General features: G+C 36.7%; 1 protein-coding gene across 1 annotated transcript in view; it reads left to right on the top strand.

Moving 5' to 3' along the window:
• The window catches only part of LOC127842365 (protein RCC2 homolog), a 28,652-nt gene extending 7,715 nt beyond the window's left edge, over positions 1-20,937 (top strand). The window contains exons 5-10 of the mRNA XM_052371828.1: positions 5,015-5,218; positions 7,383-7,549; positions 12,859-13,039; positions 13,631-13,736; positions 16,709-16,781; positions 17,216-20,937. Of these exons, the coding sequence (XP_052227788.1) occupies positions 5,015-5,218; positions 7,383-7,549; positions 12,859-13,039; positions 13,631-13,736; positions 16,709-16,781; positions 17,216-17,392 (908 nt within the window). The 3' untranslated portion in view covers positions 17,393-20,937. The remainder of the gene's footprint in view (positions 1-5,014; positions 5,219-7,382; positions 7,550-12,858; positions 13,040-13,630; positions 13,737-16,708; positions 16,782-17,215) is intronic.
• The last annotated feature ends 1,672 nt before the right edge of the window (positions 20,938-22,609 follow it).

Below are 22,609 nucleotides of genomic sequence, written 5' to 3'. Positions count from 1 at the left end.
AGATTTTACATGTTTAACAAAAGTTGAAGGAAGTAAGTACATCTTTACTTTACTTAATATTTTGTATAAGTATGTAGTAAATGCAAAACAAAATGAAATCGCAAGTGAATAATAATTTAAAATTGTCGCTCAAACGGTTTATAAGACAGATATTGTGTTGCATCAAAGATTAGACACTACAGATAATAAATTTTCAATATGAAAGCATGTCTTAATGTAGCTTTATGAACATATAATAGACTATGAAATGAAACAGTTGTTTGAAAAAATAATCCAATCTTTTGTAGGTATGATGTGCTCTTTGTGCATACGTCACATGTGCAGACCAGTGCTTTCAGCAGTCGGTACTGCTCCGTCGGTACTTAACTAGACTGTCAAGAATACATAAACAAACGAAAAATGCTTAAATATCTCTATAATTTCAGAATTATTTTACAAATTATGCGTATTGCAGTTTGCAAGAGGGCTTCAGCAAAATGAAAACGGTAAAAAAATGAAAATCGTGTTCGCCTAAAGTCTGCTGTCCACCATGCTCTTGTGATGGTCAGCATTGAAGGACCAGACAATTAGGAAGTGGACTTCGGAAGAATGATGGATGCTTAGCACCTGGATAAAGCATCGAAGAATAGTTTTTGGAAGTTAAATTATTATATCTGTACACTTGTGGTAAAATATGAAACTGTATAAGCGTTTTAATGCCTGCTTTTATTTTTCTTGTTATTTCATAGTATAAAATATGACTTGAATGAAATAAATTTAGGAAAAAATTATACACATTTAGATAAATTGTAGTTTTTTAAATAGCTTCAAAGTATTGTATATTTTATTTAAGACAGGTAGAAAATCGTTTTTAAAAATCGACCCGCAAAATGGACACCCTTCCGCAATAACCCCCATTCCGCGATGTCTTGCCGCTGTGCCTGGCCAAATTCCTGGGGAAATGCCTGATATATATATATATATATATATATTTCATATTTTGCGACATACATTTTCAACAATCTTTTGCTTTACGTCAATTCACATTTTTGTTACGGTTCAGGTGTTGTTTACAGTACTGTTACAGTCATTGAAATTTAGATGGAAATCTACAAGCAAGTCGGGCTAGTACTATGGGAATTTGAACTAGCCCGAGTCAGATTTTACTAGCCCAAACATTTTTGTTAAAAATGCAGATAAACATAACATAAAACATCCAAAGAAGCATTCATTTATTCAATCTTTAGAATACAATACAACTCTCTTATTAATTTCATCCTCATCCAAGTCAGCTTCCTCTTCATCTGAGCCAGCCTCTATCGGATCCTGAAATAAGAAGAAATTAATTTCACACACGGATTTCAATTTAATCACAATTATAAATATATACATTAAGTTTAGGTAAAAAATTAGCAAAAATGTATCCCATATATCCATGTAAAAGAGAGAGCAAACCTGAACCACCAGAAAATATATAAGCAATTAAGTGCCAGGTTATTCTACAAAAAGCCAGTTGACAAATGCGTCAATCACAGTTACCTCAGATTCGCATTCCTCAACGACGTACTTCAATGACAACTGTTCGGCCATTACTCTCTGTGTCCCGAACGAAACGCAAAACATTTATTATACATAATAATAATCCGGGAACCACAAAACCATGCACTTTATGCGCAGTAATCCAATTATCGGCTGATTGCCCAGCACGTGTGCGCATTGTGTTAAGACATAAGCGGCAGTTGATATAAGCGGCTCAAAACTTCGTTTACAAATATTGAAAATGAAAGTGGAACTCGTTTTCTGTTTTCTGAATTGTACAAGCACGTCGGGCTTGTAATATTGGATTTCCTACAAGCCCGAAAGAAAAAATACTAGTTTTTTGCTGTCGGACTAGTGCGAATTTCGACGGCTGCTGTTAGCAGACGAGAAATGTCTAGTTTATTTAGCTTCGGCTTTACAAGTAACTGTAAGTCAAACATTGGCACAAATCTACATTTAGACTTAAATTAGACTTTAATTGCTGCAGGGCTTTCCTTTGACCCGAGCTCCCGGGTTTTGACGCTTGAAAATTACAGAAAACCCTTGTTTGACTCGTGAGAAAATTACGTCATGCGTCACATTTAACCCTGTGGAATATACCGACTTGCTTCAACGAGATCAAAAGTTGTTAAGACGAAGCGATAATTGGCTTGAGGCGGAGTATCTCTTTTGGTAGACGCTAACCGTTATCGCCCGTTCCCAATCATTGAAGCACAAGTCCGCCCAGTAGGCAGAGTTTGGCCCATTGAGAAATCTAGTAATGACCAATTAAAACACTGCTTGTTTGATGACGCGTAATAAATGTTCAATTATTTATCCCAGCGTTTGTTTTCAGCTGTTTGCGGTAAAGACATGTATTAAACCCACCAAAACAGAATGGACTCACGTGTGTAAGTTTTAATAATATCCAATATAAAATAATAACATCTATATCCACAAAACACTGTAAACCATATTTTAAGAAATACTTCCACAATATGTCAGAATGTATTTCCAAAGCTGAATACACCCAAACCTGTTTTGCTTCATGTTTGCTCCGTTCAAATACGCTGAAAAGTTATGCTGGACAACGTCACATTACACGCTTTGCATCAGATTGTTAAAAATAATCATTGAACCGGTAACTGACCCTGTGGCAAATTGACAAATTTGGATGCTGCATGTGCTAATTAATTATAACGAAACCCGGATTTGAGCCGTCCAGGGTTGATTTTGAGATGAATGTAAATCCGATGAGTGAGTTTAAGGCGAGGGGGGGGGTATTTTATTTCTGATTTCCGATGGTAAGCGCTGGCACTGAGCAGTTATGAGCAGTAACTGACGAGACATTTTAGCTACTTTACGGTATGATTCGTCGATTTTAATTTATTTTCAACGTGTCTTTATAACATTTTTAAAGAATGACGAAAACTCATGCGGTGTAACAGATGGTCTCATTGATAAAATTTTGCATTGTACTCACAAAAAAATTGCACATAGAAAGACAATAAACAATAACAATAAGCTAGCTAGAGCTCAAGGGGCTATGCCCTCTTTTCCTTTATCTTATGGTCTAAAGCGGCCCATCCACAATCAATATAATTGTCAATTTTATTGTCAATAATGAAGATTGACAATAAAACTGATAGTGAATGGATGATATTGAAGATTAAGTCAATGTATTGAAGAAAATCAGAGATCTCAAAAATTATTGACGGATTGTCAATTTTAATGACGAGTGTTTTGCACCCTTCAATAATATTTAATCAATATTTATACATTTCTATATGCAGTCTTGTCAAAATTTCCATACAGTCAACAAGGGCAAAAAAATATTCTGTCAATATTATTGAGTGAATAAAATTGACAATTATATTGTGTGACAGTGTGGATGGGCAGCTTAAAGGGCAACAAAATATTCTGTCAATATTATTGAGACAATAAAATTGACAATGATATTGTGTGTGGATGGGCCGCTTAAGACTCTCTGCTTAATTTTCCGGATTTCGAATTTGGGACAATTGACACCCCTGATATATATTATGTCAGTACCAGTGGGTGTGTTTTTTTCGTATTTATTTCACTATGCTCACAATGTTGGTCACAATGTATGTTTACATTGTGTCTTTTATTGACTGGAATATAAGAAATACATGTTAAGATATTTGTTAATATGTTGCTTTTTATATATTATATCTCCGTAATTTGCTTAAAGTACAAAAGATCATTGACTCTTGCGTTATTATTATGACTTGTACAAATCTGATTTTGACTCTTGAAATTATGGTCCCAAGAGTCATTGACTCTTGAGATTTGAGGTCTAAGGAAAGCCCTGTGCTGTAATCATTTTGTTAAATTAGCAAAAATAAAAAAAGGTTTTGTGGTGTATCATTTTGATCTTTATAAAAAAAATTAGGTTTACAGTTAACTTCATGTTTGGGCAAGTGGCTTTACGTTAAGGGCAAGTAGATTTTCTAAGTACTTGCCTGGCAGGGCAAGTTGGTTTTTAGGTTAATGTTTAGCCCTGTAAGTGCCAACATGGAAAAAAGGCTTTCTATGATTTAATGTGTCCAAAGCAAGGTCAAGTTTTAGTCTGTCAGTCAATACATTTACCTTAATAATAAAACACAATTTGACATAGCAAGGATGCACTTTTTAAGTCCTCAAAGGCTCAAAATTATTTTGCTTCGCTTCCTGAACCCCCTACAAGGGGTTCCACCCCTAGACCCCGCCGGGGCTTGCAGCCACTGGACCCCGGCTGATTTTCAGGATTGGGACTTCAGGTCCATTACAACCCCTGCTTATTGATTTAAAGCTGCAAACAGACAGTATTTTCTTTTTTTGGCCTTGTTAGGGGCTGAATTCCCATACCATACCAGCGTACCTTCATTCTGAGTGGTTGAGCCATTCCTGACTGATCCAGGTCTGTACTTGGAAAATTTGGACCCAAAATGACAAAAAAAATAACAAAACACTGGCTTCGGGCAGCTTTAAATCTATTGATACTCTTTGTGGAAAAACTGGGCTTAATGCATGCACATTTAGTTTCATCCAGTACGCACAGGGTAATCAGGGACGACACTCCATCTAAATAGGATTTTTATTTAGAAGAGACTTGTCTGAAAGAATGAAAATTTCCATTTTGTTGTGCCCAATTTTCCAAGAAAAAATGTAAATTAATTTAATATTCTTAGGCAGTGTCTGAAAAATTTCCCCGAACAAGGGAAAATTGCAGCACTTTCCTACCAAAATCAAACTCTGCAAGTGAACAAATCAAATCAATAAGTTGTGTGTAGCCTTGTACTTCATTAATTTGGGTTTTTCACCACAGCATATTCAATCAGTTTGGATTTCATGTCTTGAATGTTCCCCATTTTAGGACTTTACACCTTTCTTTTTCCCAATTGGATCAATACTGGTATTTCTCCCAATTTGAAATAAAACCCCGCTGTATTTCAACCTTTTTTAGGGGTGATAACCGTGTTGCTATAGTTGACTTTCTCTTCCCCCCTCACAGACAAGGGAGTGGTGTACAGCTGCGGGGACAACAAGATGGGTCAGCTGGGCATCGGTTCCCAGTCTGAGAAGGTGGTCAGCCCCCAGAGGATCAGCTACAGGGGACCACCAGTCCGAGCCCTCGCCTGCGGCGGGGAGTTCAGCATGATTGCCGATATCCGCGGTAACCTGTACTCGTTTGGATGCCCAGAGTACGGGCAGCTGGGTGAGTTTGAGAATATTTAATTGAGCCTCGCTTCGAGAAAATGGGGCTTCATGCACGGCCCTCATGTCACTGCACAGGCTGAACATGGACGACACTTTCAACCTTTACTGGATTGTTATTTTGAAAAGACTTCCTTTCAAGAAGATTTCCATATTAGCAGAAAGTATCGTCCCTGATTAGCCTATGCGGATCGAACATACATGCTTATCTGGGATGACATTTTCCGCACATGGATTAAGTTCAGCATGATCACCGATATCTGTTGTGACCTGTTTTCCTATTAAGTTCAGCCTGATCACCGATATCTGTTGTGACCTGTTTTCCTATTAAGTTCAGCATGATCACCGATATCTGTTGTGACTGTTTTCCTATTAAGTTCAGCATGATCACCGATATCTGTTGTGACCTGTTTTCATATTAAGTTCAGCATGATCACCGATATCTGTTGTGACCTGTTTTCCTCTGGGTGCCCTGAGTACGGGCAGCTAGGTGAGTTTGTAAGGCTTTTTTTTCTCTATTTAACCAGGTTTTCCGAAGGAAAAAACTGGTTATTAGATTGGCGAATGCGGGCGGGCTTGCTGGCTGGCTGGCGGGCGGAACAAGCTTGTCCAGGCCATAACTTTGTCGTTCATTGTGAGATTTTAAAATCATTTGGCACATTTGTTAACCATCATTAGACGGTGTGTCGCGCGAAAAAATTACGTCAATATCTCCAAGGTCAAGGTCACACTTTGAGTTCAAAGGTAAAAAATAGCCATAAATGAGCTTGTCTGGGCTATAACTATGTCATTCATTATGAGATTTTAAAATCATTTGGCACATTTGTTCACCATCATGGGATTGTGTGTCGCACGAAAGAATCACATCAATATCTCCAATGTCAAGTTCGCCACGACTAAAAATATATTTATTTGAAAACAAACTTACAAAGGGGGGTAATTTTGTTTGTTCATTTCAAAAGTTCAGTTTGAGTTGTCTCCCTTTATCATATTTTTTTTCACAATGAAAACCTGGTTTTGTGACAATTTTGTCCCTTGTTTGGAATATGTAAAAGAGCCTGCTCCAACAACTTGAGGCTGAATGCATGTGCGTTAAATGTCAGGACAGACACCTGTACATCTGTACAGGTAAATGAGTTGACAATTTCAGCTTGTAAGGATTTTTTAACCCTTTGCATGCTGGGAAATTTGTTGTCTGCTAAAATGTTGTCTGCTGAATTTTTTTAATTAGCAATTTCTTCGATTTTTTTCAAAGAATACTATCAGAATAGCAAACAGTTTGGATCCTGATGAGACGCCACGTCCAGTGGTGTCTCATCTGGATCCAAACTGTTTGCAAAGGCCTTCAAAATTCGGTTCCAGCACTGAAAGGGTTAAAGGTAATTTCTTCTGAATGAAAATCCAGTTAAGGCAGAAAGAATCGTCCCTGATAAGCATGTGCTGACTGCACAGGCAAAACTGTGAAGACATTTGCAGCACATGCAATAAGCCTGTTTTCCCAAAGACTGGCTCGATTGCCAATTTAAATTGAGATAAATGTTAATTGATTGATTAATAGCATTTAAATAATTGATAAAATGGAAAAATACTGACCTAAAATACTGAGTCTTAGATCATATGAAGTCAAATTTTGCCTTGTTTTACCCATCTAATTAAGATTTAAAATCATCTTTGATAACCACTGACCAATGCCAATAGAATATAAACAGCACATGGTGCCCACACGTCGCCTCAGGTGATTTATGCATGCTCTGTTTGAACACCCTTTTCCAGATTTGATCCTTCATAAAATCTGTAAATAGTAACATATGCCAATATTATTTGATACTTAAGACAAAAGGCTAATGTATCATGAAAGGGTTAAGGAAAAAAACCATAGTTATCAATCACTTGACAGTTCTTTTCCTTAAGAGTCATTACTCAACAAATAACATTATTTTACCTTAGAAAGGGGGGCATTCCTCCCCAACCCACTCCTAACAGCAATCTGGCATATGAAAATAGCCACAAAAACCAAATAATAATTTTGTAGTAAAACATTGAAGATCTAAAGAAATATCTTGTTTCTTATGCAAATTAATCCCTTGTGCAGGTCATAACTGTTTAGTATCAGCAAATGCTTTTCAAACATGATTGTACAGTCACTAAACATGTTCAACCCACAGGTCACAACACAGATGGCAAGTATTTCGTGTCCAGTAACAAGCTGGCCTTCAAGACTGAGCTGACCCCCCGCAAGGTGCAGGTCTGGATTGAAAAGAACAGGGACGGGCACATACAGCCTGTCACCGACGTGGAGGTCCGGGAAATGGCCTGCGGTGTAAATCACACTGTAAGTAACCTGCGGTTTCAATCACAAGTGGCTTACAATGTCAATCACATGGTAAGAAGCCTGTGGTGTCAATCACACAGTAAGTGGCTTGCAGTGTCAATCACACAGTAAGTGGCTTACAATGTCAATCACATGGTAAGTAGCCTGCAGTGTCAATCACACAGTAAGTAGCCTGTGGTGTCAATCACACAGTAAGTTGCCTGCAGTGTCATCACACAGTAAGTGGCCTGCAGTGCCAATCAAACTGTAAGTGCCCTGCGGTGTCAATCACACACAGTAAGTGGTTTGTGGAATCAATCACACAATATGTGGCCTGAGTGTCAATCACATGGTAAGTGGTCTTCATTGTCAAAAACACTGTAAAGTGGTCTGCTGTGTCAATCACACAGTAAGTGGCCTGCAATGTCAATCACACAGCAAGCAGCCTGCAGTGTCAATCACACTGTAAGTGGCCTGTGGTGTCAATCACACAGCAAGTGGCCTGCAGTGCCAATCACACGGTTAGTGGCTAAGTAATAAAGGGTCTTTACGGGACAGTCGATGTGATGTGGAGTAAGGTTCCTTAACCTTTACCACTCAAATACACATTTTAACCCATTTGTAGTCCATTAGAAAATCTAATTAAATTAAAGACCCTTCTTAATAGATTTAAGTTTCAAAGGTTTCAATTCCAACCTTAAGATACTGACAAGCAGCATAAACATGAACAGCCTGCAAGTTACTTGCAGGCTATTGTGGTTTCATGCTGGTTGCATATTGCCATTTTCAATTTGCTTCTTACGGAGCGGAAAATACTGTGAAACCATTTATTTTCTCCAGCACGAAATTTCGTCATTTTTATAAAAATGACGTTTTCGTCAGCTTTTAAATTCGCCAATTCCTTACTTTGAATTGAAAAAAAAATGCTTCAGTCAATATCCGATTTGTTTGTAAAACATGTCCGAAATATATCGCGGTTGCGATAAATTGTAGTGGGGAAAGAGGGAGGACACTTGAGAGTCACTTGCAAGAGGTGGGGCCTGTTTGTCACATGTCAATTTACTAGTTTATTGTTATCAGGTGATCAGTAATTTGCCCCCCATTAGTGTTTCATTATTATGATTAGCGATTAATGGGACCAAATAACTGTTAACAAGTGTTTGCATCAGTGAAGCCAGTTGCCAATTGGTCTTATTCATTTATTATCATGGCCAAACTACATGTTATAACAATCTTACCTTTATCGGCGCAAATTAGAGAAGGTGCGAAGATTATTGGTTAAAATTAGTGTTAGCAAACTATTTGGTCAGTTTTCAATTAAGTTTTAAGAGTTTTGCATCGTAAATATTTTATCACTTTAAGTACAATAATTTTCGGAAGTGTAAAATTAACAGTGAATTATGGGACAGCAGTTTCATAGGGCACAGTTCAGATTTAATTGTAACAACCAATGGATGATTGAGTTAAATTAGATTGAATGCAATAGGATACAAAGCATTGTTTTATTGAGTCATTCGAAAAAACGTGCTCTCCGGGGATTTCCTGAAAATCGCGCAAAAATAAAAGTGAATTTCTGTTAATACCCTATGTTTGGATGTTCTTTACCTGTTACGTTTTCAATTGCTATAAATAACACTGATTTGAAACATGTATCGTAAAACTTGTAAAAGCTGTCAATGATTACAAGGATCGATAGCCCACCACAAACAACAAAACGCAAATCAATATGTTCTGTATATTTTAATATATGCGGAGAATGTATATAAGTCAGGTGTTGATCCCACATCATCATTTTTTAATTTAGTTTATTGTCGTTGATCCGGATCCGCTGCGTGGAGGCCGTATAATCTGCAACAACACTGAAAAACACAATACACACAATGGGTAATAAAGTTGTAAACAATTAGCGCTAATCATTACTATTCTACCTAAATGAAGTCAACGCAATCGATACAGCTGTACTGCACTCGCGTTTTTGAGCAATGTCACGTGTCAGTTAAGTACACTGTGTAATCTACACCCTTTTGTGTCAAAACCGGATTTATCTTGATTACGAAACAGACGGAGTATGTAAGCGTTGATTACATTGGATTTTATTGCCTCATGCCTTTGATAATTCAGTCTTAATTTGTTCAAATATGTGACATAATTGTTCGTTAGGATCTTGAATTCGTCAATCGGTCAACTGACGATATAGACGAAAATTAATGCCTGACGATTAATAATGGTTTCACAGTATTAAAATTGAAGGTGAGTCATGTAAAATTAGGACAGCGTGTGTCATGAAAATTTAGTGTTGTTATTTTAAGAAGCACTTAAGTGGCATGTGAAATGAGGGTCTTTAACAGTTTTGGATTGAAAAACATTTTTTCAAAAAACGTTTGAAAATGGAAAGTCAGTGATTCAGCAAAATGTCCTCAAAAAGTATGATAATATGGTGCGTAAAAAATAAATAAAAGTGTAACTATTGTGCAATCAGAGCCAGGTATATAACTGAAGTTGACGTTATTGTGCAGTCAGAAAACTGGTGTAAAACATCTAATCAATCGTTCTAGATGAAGGTGAATTATTAAGGTGCAAATTTAACATGCATAAAGGTGGCCTCTATGTTGAACAAAGAATACAATATTCCATAAAAGGGACTTAATACTATAGTGCACAAAGAGGATGTTAGTATTCCAGAAAATCTACCCTTATAATCTATAAATGGGTTTCCAATTCTACATTGAAGGGACTTCAGTATTCTATAATGTGGGCTTTTCAGCAAGGTGATTCAATATTCTATAAAGAGGTCATCGGTGTTACATGCAGGGTTTTTTATTATTGCATAGAGAAGATAATAATATTACACAAAGGGAATATTAATGCTGCATACAGTCAAACCTGAGAACATCGGTCAGTAAAGGGAAATGACCAAAGTGGCCGTTGTCCACAAGTGACCGTTGTTTACGGATCACAATTATTAGGTTGTTGGTCAGTTGGTAGTATTGCTACGTTGTTACCCCCGCCCAGTTGTTTGCATACATGTGAAACAAAGGCTCATTGCCGATAACTGAGCATAATAACATAATTAAATTACATTGAAAAATACAGAACAATATCTTATAAATTGATTTAATTTCATATTGTTAACCTAAATCAATGACTTTATAAACGCTAGTATAATTGTTTACTCATGCATCTTGTTCATTCGCTAAAATAAAGCTTGTCACGTGCCATTGACGTCACGACCAAACGAGTCTAAAAAGCAGATTCGCTGTCAGAAACCGATAGAACGTTCATTAAGTAAAATCGACAGTTTGTATTACATTTATTGGGATGTATTTTTAAATGAAGATTGTGATGTGTCATTGACGTCACGTCCAAACAATAATAAAAGCGCTGTCAAAAACCGACAGTACGGTATAACCGTATCGTTCTATGCAAAAAGAAAAAGACGCCAACATCTTGTTAAAAATATTTAGTTTGTTATAAAAGTTGCAATTCAGTTTACATTTTTTCCTGAATAGACGATCACTAATCCTTTTATCGCCTTCTTAAAACAACACTCGCCAGCTAAGTGCTGTTTTTAACACCTTATCAGCTATAAGATTTATTGACTTCGTCACGCCATGCTTTGTCGTTATGAATGCAGCCGATAATTGCTACTTATACACATTCTTATTGTTAGTGCATCTGTTTCGTTTATGTTCTTAATTTTTGGGACCTGAAACCACTGACCCGTGACTGTTGTTTTCAGTTCTAACATGACTTTTGGCCATGAAATTATCAAAGGCAATTACCGCTATCAGATGCTTTACCCGCAAAATAGACGGGACAAATGATGTTCTGTGTTTCTAATTTTTGCGACTCGAGACGACTGACGCGTGACCGTTGTTTTCAGTTTAAACATGAATTTCGGAGTGGAATATAGTGGCCGTTATGGACAGGTGACCGTTATTCTCAAGTATAATAAAGAGTGATTTTCGTCGGGGGGAATCCAGACTGACGGCTGTCTGCAGGTGACCGTTATTCTCAGGTGGCCGTTTGGTCAGTTTTGACTGTATACAGGTTTTTAATATACTTAAAAGGGTTCTTAAAAGGTTGCATTTAGGGGACATATATGTTGAATTAAGGGGACTTCAAAGTTGCAGTATAGGGGACATGTTGCATAAAAGGGATGTCAATGTTTTATTATGTTGCATTTAGGGGACAGTAATGTTGCAGTAAGGGAACTTCAATGTTGCATTAAGGGGACTTGAATGTTTCATTAAGGGAACTTCAATGTTGCAGGAAAGGAACCTCAATTTTGCATAAGGGCGCTTCAATGTTTCAGTAAGGGGGCATCAATGTTGCATGAAGGGTTCTTCAATGTTGCAGTAAAGGGATGTAAATATTGCATCAAAGGGATGTCAGTCTTTCATTAAGGGGACCACAATGTTTCATTAAGGGGATCTCAATGTTGCATTAAAGGACTTCAATGTTTAATTAAGGGGACATCAATGTTGCATTAAGGGGACATCAATGTTGCATTAACGGGACATCAATGTTGCATTAATGGGACTTATATATTGGTTTAAAGGGACTTCAGCATGTGATAAATTAAGATCAACTGTTTCATACAATAAACTTTCTTTTAGGCCACATAAAGTGTGTAAATAAAAGAGATTTTTAACCCTTTAGCATACATATTTACTGGTTCTTTTGGCAATCAACAAATGAAGTTTTGACAGAGACTACTTATGAGGAGTAATTTTTATCAGCTTTTTAGCTTGTTTCTAATACATAATATTGGTCATTGAAATTAGCAGTTTTCCCAAGCATTGTTTAATTCTTAGATTTTAACTTGTGGGGCTCACATATCAAGGAAATGTAAGCCCGCATGTATAAAACCAAAAATTGAGGAAGCCAAGTTTGCAATTTTTGAGCTTGCGTGCTTGTGCGTATTTTGATCACATTATAATGATGTTTAAGGCAATGCTTTTTCGTTGAAAATCAGGTCCGGATTTTGAACATATTCCCTTATATATGCTCCCAAATGGGACCTAAAACCTAAACATTCCCAATTGAAGGTTTAATTTTTATTTTTTCAGCTCTCAACATTAAGTTCATATCCCATCAAATATAATTTAAACCTTAGTAAATATAACACTGAAAACATTTCTTGTTTTTTCAATTTTGAAGCATTTTTTAGCAAAACAGCAACAACACTAGTATCCCAATTTTTTCCAAAGTTATGCGAATTTTCACAATACAAAAGGACCCAGCCCCATTTCCAAAATGGTGTAAATAAACACTTCTTTGTCACTATGAAAAAGAGGCAATCTTATATTAAAGTTATCCTGTTTCAGATTGTGATTGACAGCCAGAAACGCATGTTCAGCTGGGGGTTCGGTGGCTACGGGAGACTGGGTCATGCTGAGAACAAGGACGAGATGGTTCCACGCCTCATCAAGGTGTTTGAAGGGCCAAACAAAGGGGCCGCCCTTTGTGCAGCCGGGTCCAGCTCATCTTTTGCCTACACTGAGTATGGTAAGTACAAGGCTGCAGGTATTGTGGTCAATAGGGGGTTCTGAAAAGATGTTAAGATAAGCCCTTTTTTTTTTTTTATTAAGTACCCGTTAAAGGTACTTTCCCAATTTAGGTAAAATTACTTAATTCCCAATTGTCATCTAAAATATTCCTAAAAGGAGGGAAAGATGGGTGAAGTTTGTTCCATAAGCGCATTATCTTCAAGTACTGGTAAACAAATAACACGAGCAAAAAACTGAACATTGCAAGAAAAATACATGTTAGACAATATTTAAATTAGTTTGTGCAATTATTAACCAAACAATTTAAAAAGACCCATTATTTCCAATATGAAGATTTTGTAACACAAATTTTTCTGATATTAGTGAATTCCATGCTTATTTTTCCCAATGGACACTGTACTGTTACTTTTCTCAAAGGGGCAACACAAATCTCTGAAGACCATAGAATTAGGGACATTCCCAAAATGGTGGATTTTTTGTAATTTTTTTTACCTCGCACTCAGATGTAGCCCTTTGATTCTCATTTGCATGTATGCATGTTTCGGATAATAATATTTCATAGATATTTGATCAAGTGTCTGTGTTCCAGGTGCCTTAATGTTATGGGGTCAGACGAAGCCTACAGGTGAGGCCAACATGTACCCTAAACATGTTATGGACCTCAGTGGGTGGAGAATCAGGAGTATTGGCTGTGCGTAAGTACCTTAATATTTGCTTTACTTAAGTACAGAAATATTGGCTTCACATAAGTGCAGAAGTAGTAAGTACCTTAGTATTGTCCTTACGTAAGTATAGAAGTATTGGCTTCACGTAAGAACTGTAGTATTGGCTTCTCGTAAGTACAGAAGTATTGGGTTCATGTAAGTACAGAAGTATTGGCTTTATGAAAGTACAGTAGTATGGTTGGAGAATAGGTAGTATTGGCTGTGCATAAGTACCTTAGTATTGACTTTATGAAATTACCGTAGTTTGGTTTGAGAATCGGTAGTATTGGCTGCTTGTTAGTACCGTTGTATTGGCTTTATGAAAGTACGGTAGTTTGGTTGGATAATCGGTAGTATTGGCTGCGGTTAAGTACCGAAGTATTAGCCGCAGGTAGGCAGCGATTTTTTCCTTCTTTATAAAGTACTGGAAAATGGCACTTTCTCAATAAGGAAAAACTGCAAATTTTCCAATTGCTGGCAAAAAAATTCCCAATTGATAGTTTCTAAAAAAAATATATAAAAATTTCTCAATAAAATGCAACATTTTGTTAGTTTCCCTATACAGCTCTATGGCTTGAACCTAAGTAAATATAATATTGACAACATTAAGTTATCAATTTCAAAGTATTTGAAAGCGAAAACTCAAATAAACCAATTTCCCAATATGAAGACTTCATGAGGTGAATTTTCCAAATTTCACGGTTTTTCGCGCACAATTTTCAGGCTGGTATAGATACTTTAACCAAAAAAACTGCTTGTAAGTATCGTTGTTTTGTTGGAGAATCACGAGTATCAGCTGTGCGTTTGTACTTAAGTATTGGCTGTGTGTAAGAACAGAAGTATTGGCTTCACATAAGTACAATAGTATTGGCTCATGTACTTACCTTGGTATTGGCTTCATGTAAGTTTGGTTTGAGAATCGGTAGTATTGGCTGCAGGTAAGTACCATAGTATTGGCTTTATGAAAGTACCGTAGTTTGGTTGGAGAATCGGTAGTATTGGCTCACATACATACCATACTATTGGCTTTATGTAAGTACTGTAGTTTGGTTGGAGAATCGGTAGTATTGGCTGCAGGTAAGTACCTTAGTACACATGTATTGGCTTTATGAAAGTGCCGTTGTTCGGTTGGAGAATAGGTACTTATGTAGTATTGGCTGTGCAGAAGTACCATACTATTGGCTTTATGTAATTACCGTAGTTTGGTTGGAGAATTGGTTGTATTGGCTTACGTACATACCATACTATTGGCTTTATGTAAGTACCGTAGTTTGGTTGGAGAATTGGTAGTATTGGCTGCAGGTAAGTACCTTAGTATTGGCTTTATGAAAGTACTGTAGTTTGGTTGTAGAATAGGTACACATGTAGTATTGGCTGTGCAGAAGTACCATACTACATGTATTGGCTTTATGTAATTACTGTAGTTTGGTTGGAGAATTGGTTGTATTGGCTGCAGGTAAGTACTGTAGTATTGGCTGCACGTACATGTAGGTACCTTAGTTTGGTTGAAAAATCAGGAGTATTGGCTGTGCGTATGTACCATAGTATTGGCTGTGCGTAAGTACAGAAGTATTGGCTGTGCGTAAGTACAGAAGTATTGTCTTTACTTAAGTACGTTTGCAGTCTCGTCAGACCCTGTTCAGGACTTTTGTTCACCTTAGCTGTCAATTTTGGGTGGAAACAAATAAATAGAATTTTATAACATTCATTAGAATTTTCCTCTTTTTTTAGCTTATTTTCTTTTTTTTTATTTTGGGGGAGCATATAGTCGCTGCTTCGTCTGTCCGTCCGTGTGTCCGTCCTTGCACAATTTTTGTCCGGGCTATTTCTCAGCAACTTATGACCGGAATTCAATGAAACTTTATGGCAAGCTTTACTACCAAGAGGAGATGTGCATATTATCATCGGGTTCTGGTCGGATGATTTGTCACAGAGTTATGGCCCTTTGAAATTTTCCATTGTCTGTACATATAGTGAAATTCTTGTCCGGGCTATTTCTCAGCAACTAATGACCGGAACTCAATGAAACTTTATTGGAAGCTTCACTACCAAGAGGAGATGTGCATATTATCAGCGGGTTCTGGGCGCATAATTTTTCACAGAGTTATGGCCCTTTGAAATTTTCCATTCACTGTACATATATTTCAATTTTTGTCCGGGCTATTTCTCAGCAACTAATGACTAGAATTCAATGAAACTTTATGGGAAGCATCACTACCGAGAGGAATTGTGCATATTATCAGCGGGTTCTGGTCGGATGATTTTTCAGAGTTATGGCCCTTTGAAATTTTCCATTAACTGTACATAATTTATAGTGCAATTCTTGTCCGGGCTAATTCTCAGCAACTAATGACCGGAATTCAATGAAACTTTATGGGAAGCTTCACTAACAAGAGGAGATGTGCATATTATCAGCAGGTTCTGGTCGGATGATTTTTCACAGAGTTATGGCACTTTTCTATAAAAAATTATTGTCCCTCCAACTACTGTGCCCTCAAGACGTTTCCTTTATCTGAATATATAGTGCAGTATTGTGACAAAAAAAAACTTTGGGGAGCATCACCCGTCTCCGACGGTTTCTTGTTGTTAAGTATTTTTATTGATTTTTTTTTAAACTTTGTCAGATCTTTGTACCAATTCAAAAATTTGAAGTGGTGTAGGGTGTTTCATCTGTTTAAAAAAAATCTTTCTCATGTCTGCTATTTTATGTTCAAAAGAATATATTTCAACAATGGAAACCTCTTATGAATCAAACCATTTATTGGGGACTGAATTTGGAAAAACAACATAAATTTTGCCATATACTGAAAAAAAAAACAGAGCCTATGAACACAACCCCAAAAAGGCCTCAAGATAATGTCATACCAATCATCATGTGCAGAACTTAAATTTCTCGTAAATGTATGTATTTAATTTGCACATATGTAGGCTTAGAGCGGAATACATGTTGTTGTTGTTTACAGTAACCGCAGTGTGGTGGTAGCTGCTGATGAAAGTGTCATTGCCTGGGGGTGCAGTCCCACTTTTGGAGAGCTGGTTAGTGGTTAATTTTCATAGCATTTACAAGGAAATATTTGCCTGCATTAACTAATGCACATTTCAGATTGCATTATCTTTGTGAAATCAAATACTTTAAGGGAGATAAAATATTCACCTCTTCAGCAATATTTACTTAAAAAAATCAAATAGACTAAGTTGAAGGATTTTATTGATTGAATTATGTTTTTTCATATGTCTACAGTTCTGGGGCCTGATATTTGAGCCATATTTTGGGAAAACTCTGCGTCATGCATGTGCGGATAGTGTTGTCCCTGACAAGCCTGCACAGGCTAATCTGGGATGACACTGTACGCACATGCATTATCCGTTATTTACAGGGCCTGGGTGAGCCCCCCTCATCCTTACCAGATATTTATTGTGTCTACCTTGGTGAGACAATTGTATATTATGACCCCTCTGTTCTCTCACAGGGCCTGGGTGAGACCCCTAAATCTTCTACGACCCCTGTGGAGAGCAAGCCCCTAGACGGGATCCACGTGCACAGCGTGTCGTGTGGTTTCTCTCACACACTCATGATCGCCAGGGTGGACACTGACGAGGAGAGGGAGAAAGTGAACAAGCTACCTCTCTACAACCCGCCCGCGTAATTGATGAAGCCTCACCTATCCACCTGCACATTTATTATCATCTTTTGCTGTAAGCTGCTAAACTGACAAACAAAAACCTTTTAAATACTGTAAAATTATTTATATTTGTGGGCATAAAGTTGTTGTTGTTAACCAGGTTTTCCGAAGGAAAAAACTGGTTATTAGATTGGCGAATGCGGGCGGGCTGGCTGGCTGGCGGGCGGGCAGAACAAGCTTGTCCGGGCCATAACTATGTCGTTCATTGTCAGATTTTAAAATCATTTGGCACATGTGTTCACCATCATTGGACGGTGTGTCGCGCGAAATAATTACGTCGATATCTCCAAGGTCAAGGTCACACTTTGAGTTCAAAGGTCAAAAATGGCCATAAATGAGCTTGTCCTGGCCATAACTATGTCATTCATTGTGAGATTTTAAAATCATTTGGCACATTTGTTCACCATCATGGGACGGTGTGTCGCACGAAAGAATCACGTCAATATCTCCAATGTCAAGGTCGCCACGACTAAAAATAGATTTAAAAAAAAAAAAAACTTACAAAGGGGGTTAATTTTGTTTGTTCATTTCAAAAGTTCAGTTTGAGTTTTCTCCCTTTATCAGATTTTTTTTCACAATGAAAACCTGGTTTTGTGACAATTTTGTCCCTTGTTTTTTCTTTAAAAAAATGACTTTTTGGAGTGCATGTAAATGTGTGGATTTTTTGGGGGAGCGAAAAAGAGAGGAATTTGTGTCAATCATTTTCTTGTAATTAAATATGTTGATTGATCACCCACACAAACAAATTAATGTCCCATAATAATAATGATTTTACACTATTTGGAAAGTTCTAATAACTTTGCTGCTTAACTGGCAGAATAATACCTTGACCTTCTCGTTTTGTTTAGGATTACGTGTTTCTTAATTAAAAGACTTATTACGCTCTTGATTGGTCTGGTAGCTTAAGATTTCTTTTAATGTCGACTTACTTTAACTGTTCATAAACCATTCAAACTTCTGTTAAATTTAAGTGTTTTACTGAAATTTCAAATCAAGAACTTGATTCTTCTGGAAATAATTTGAGAATTTTACTTAGTTTTTCTTAATTCAGATGAATGTATGTAGACAAATCGAGGATTCACCCTGTTACTAAGGTTCTCATAGCACAAGCACATTGAAGTGCATGTATTCTTCACTTTGAAAGCTTAAGTCTGATAAACTGGGAAAAGTTTTGGATATTAGCTTTATTCAAACAATTGTTTGTGTAAATTTTACAGCAGGCTGAATATTCAATAAAAAATGTCAATTAAAACAAGCCTTTTTGATCAAAATGGCATGTGTGAATGAGGCTGTATTCTGTATCAGGCAAGTGGTTTATGTGTCTTGTTATTTTCTGAAGATGAGGGGCAGAAAGTTTGTGTGTGTGTACATATATTTTCTGAACATCATGTTGACTTTGTTACTTTGTTATAACGGATGCCTTATATTGAAATTATTGGGGAAAAAAGCCTTTCATTTTATAAAAACTAACGATTCAATTGCAATTTTTGAGCAGATGTACTTCCAATAAAATTCTGGTATAAAAGTTATGATTATAGTTCACAATACAGGAAAGTCCCCAAAGTTGCATTCAGAAAAGCACTTTTACATGGACAATAAACATCATTTAAATTTCTGCAGATTGTTGGTTATCAAAAAAAAAATTGTATGTTTTGGATGCAACAGACTTTTAGTAGATGGCTTTTACTAGTGATTTCACAATATTATAAATAGGCTTATGTTAACCCTTTCAGTGCGGGAACCGAATTTTGAAGGCCTTTGCAAACAGTTTGGATCCAGATGAGACGCCACAGAACGTGGCGTCTCATCTGGATCCAAACTGTTTGCTATTCTGAAAGTATTCTTCGGAAAACAATCGAAGAAAAAGCTAATTTTAGAAATTCAGCAGACGACATTTTAGCAGACGACAAATTTCCCAGCATGCAAAGGGTTAAAAGGCTTTTGTAACCAAATAAATGATCTCAAGAATGGGTTGGTCATACTTTAATTACGGAAAGTAATTCTTTCCTTTTGCTTGTTTCCATGTTCTCTGAATTTCCTATGTAAACATGCAGAGCCAGTATTGTTCATTGAATTGATTCTTCTTCCGATACAGCTCTCCTCCTTAATAGATTTTGTGCCGACGCCTATTGGTTTAGCGGTGAAAACTGTACAATGGATTGCCTATTGGTTTAGCGGTGAAAACTGTACAATGGATTGCCTATTGGTTTAGCGGTGAAAACTGTACAATGGATTGCCTATTGGTTTAGCGGTGAAAACTGTACAATTTATTGAAATGTTGTGATTTCTACTTAAAATATAGTTGTATTTTAGGAGGAAGTTGGTATAACGTATTTTTTTAACATCTTGCCTCTTTGAAATATTCTTTGGCAAAAACGTATAATTGTACAACATTGAAAGTGTGGTTTCTTTAATTTGTGTTAAATACGCTCTAGATAAGGATTGTCCACAGGGTAATTCAAAGCAGGGAATGTGTTTCCTCAGGCATTCTTCAACCATCTTTCATCATAACAGTCATTACTATAAACTGAATTATCAGACATTCTTTGCACATCCCTTGTTTAAGCTTCCTTTAGACATTTGTTAATTGCGCTCTTCGATTTTGCTTTCAGTTTAACTGTCAATACAATAAGAAGTATGAATAAAACTATCATAAATTATTATAAATTATTATCAGGCAGATTTAGTTAAATGGTGTGTTAAGATACCATACATATTATGTAATTATTGGTATTCTTATTCATAATTGGTGAATATTTTATTCTACCAATCTAATTGAGTTATAAAGCAAGAAGTAGCAAGAAGTGTATCAGGGAGTTCGCTGTTGTGGTTTGCAGGATTTTCTCGCGTGTTTAATGTTTTTCACTTATTAAATATTTAGATTTGATCAAGTTTGTTTATAAATTGTTTCTGTGTGTATCACTAGGAAAACTATTATTGTTGGTGCATATATATCTGAGTTTTTGAATATGAGCCATGTTGTGGGAAAACTGGGCTTAATACATGTGCATATAAGCCTGTGCAGACTGCCCAGGCTAGTCGAGCAGACACTTTCCACATAGACTGGATTTTTGTTAGAAAAGACTTCTTTAACTCTTTCAGTGCTGGAACCGAATTTTGAAGGCTTTTGCAAACAGTTTGGATCCAGATGAGACGCCACAGAACGTGGCATCTCATCAGGATCCAAACTGTTTGCTATTCTGATAGTATTCTTTGAAAAAAAATGAAGAAAATGCTAATTTTAGAAATTCAGCAGACAACATTTAAGCAAACGACAAATTTCCCAGCATGCAAAGGGTTAAACGAAAGGTTATCTGAGACGACACTTATGTTCATGCTTTTAGCTCAGATTTCCCAGATTGGAGCTCATACCTTCTTTAAACATTGTACATAAACCATTGTCTGTACACTGTGCGTTCCATAACCATCTGTATGTTGTGCTCACCTGTAGAATTCATCATAATACACTTTGTATCAGAACTTACAATAAAATATCTAACAAAACATAATTGTGTTTGTTTTGTGAAAATGTTGCAGGCTGTAGTTCAGACAAATTTGATTGGTGGGAGTGTAGGGCAGTTTTAATAAAAATGAACAGACATGTTCACAGGTAATGAACGTTTATGATGGCATTTTTTGAAATGTTGGCTTTTGTTGAAAGTTAAAAGTTTATGCCATACTTAAAGAGGGTAAGCACACATTTTTGTGTTTCAACTCCATTGTGGTATTTTCCTTTTTATCCCCCCTTTTCGCACCGTCTGTCATTCTGTCACACTTTTCTTGTCTGCTCTCGAATTCGAATAGTTTTCATCCGAACTTGGTCAGAAGTTGTATCTAGACAATATCTAGGTCAAGTTTGAATATGGGTCATGCCGGGTCAAAAACTAGGTCATGGGGTCACTAAGTGCATTTTAATAACTTCTATCAAAGCGTTTATTGGGGGCATATGTCATCCTATGGAGACAGCTCTTGTTTTGGTCATGTGTCGCCTCCTGAACCACTTGACAGCTTTTCACAAACTTCACTGGAATGACCCTTTTTCCATGTTGTTAACATTGTTCCAGTCTGCAGCTTATGTAGGTCACCAGAGCTTCAAACTGATTCTAACTAGGGCTTTGCAACAAATGTTACTTAAAACGCTGTAACACTTTGTCACACTCATGGCGGTCATGCCATTGGCTTAGTCCAAATCCGCTGAACCCCATTCGTGCTAGGGATTGGGGCTTGCAATTGTTGCCCCATGAACGAGGAATTCCTAGTAACACTGGGAATAAGAAAATTTACTGCATGCAACTATTATGCCTTAAGCAACTAGAATTCACAATTGTAACATGTTTAAGTCTCAGTTCAATTGTTTAAAACAACTTTGTTTCCACACTTCCAATATTCTACATAGAAGCCATATGAATTGCAAAGTTCAAGACTTTAAGTGCACATATCATAGAAATTCATATCAAAATTATGCCTTGCACATCGACCCAACATGGCGGTGATAGATTTCTAGTTTAGATTTAGATCTAATCACTTGAGAAATGGCAAAGTCGTTTGTTGCAATAATTTAGAACATTATGTTGCCAAAACATGGCTTTAAGGTAAAAACATTTAGGATAAAGTGAATGACTTCGGTCTAACACGTGTAAACTTACGGTGACGACCTATTTGAAGTTTCAATTAAATAACTTTAGATATGTGAATATAGTTTGCATCGCAAATCAGCTTTAAGCTTCGTCCATAAAAAGCTGAGGAGTAAATGGATCAATGCACTGGAAACTTGTGTCTTGCATATCCACACAACATGGTGATAGCATATTTGAATTTTTAAAATTATAGCTTGAGAAAGTAGTTTGCTCAACAGACTTTTAACTTTATGTATTGATAGATTGAGAACTAACCGACAGACAGTGTTTCATATAACCCCTCTTCCAACATCATTTGAGAGGTTTTACAAATAAGCATTTGCACAACCACCAGGGATTTAATATTCTGTGTTTAACATCGTTGAGTGGTCCTCTAAAAGTTGTTTAAATCATGCTCTTGGAGTCAAAACTGCCATGCACAAGGGGTCACATGATTAATATGATCTTACATTTTATAACTTAAACAAGAGATGTGTTTGTCAGAAGCACAATGCCCCTACTGCGCCACTTTGAAGCCACATCTTTGACCTTGAAGGATGACCTT

The sequence above is a fragment of the Dreissena polymorpha genome, chromosome 8, assembly GCF_020536995.1.
Source record: "Dreissena polymorpha isolate Duluth1 chromosome 8, UMN_Dpol_1.0, whole genome shotgun sequence".
In the NCBI taxonomy this organism is placed as follows: Eukaryota; Metazoa; Mollusca; class Bivalvia; order Myida; family Dreissenidae; genus Dreissena; species Dreissena polymorpha.
Note: the sequence above shows the minus strand (reverse complement) of the source record. Positions and strands in the feature narration are given on the sequence as shown.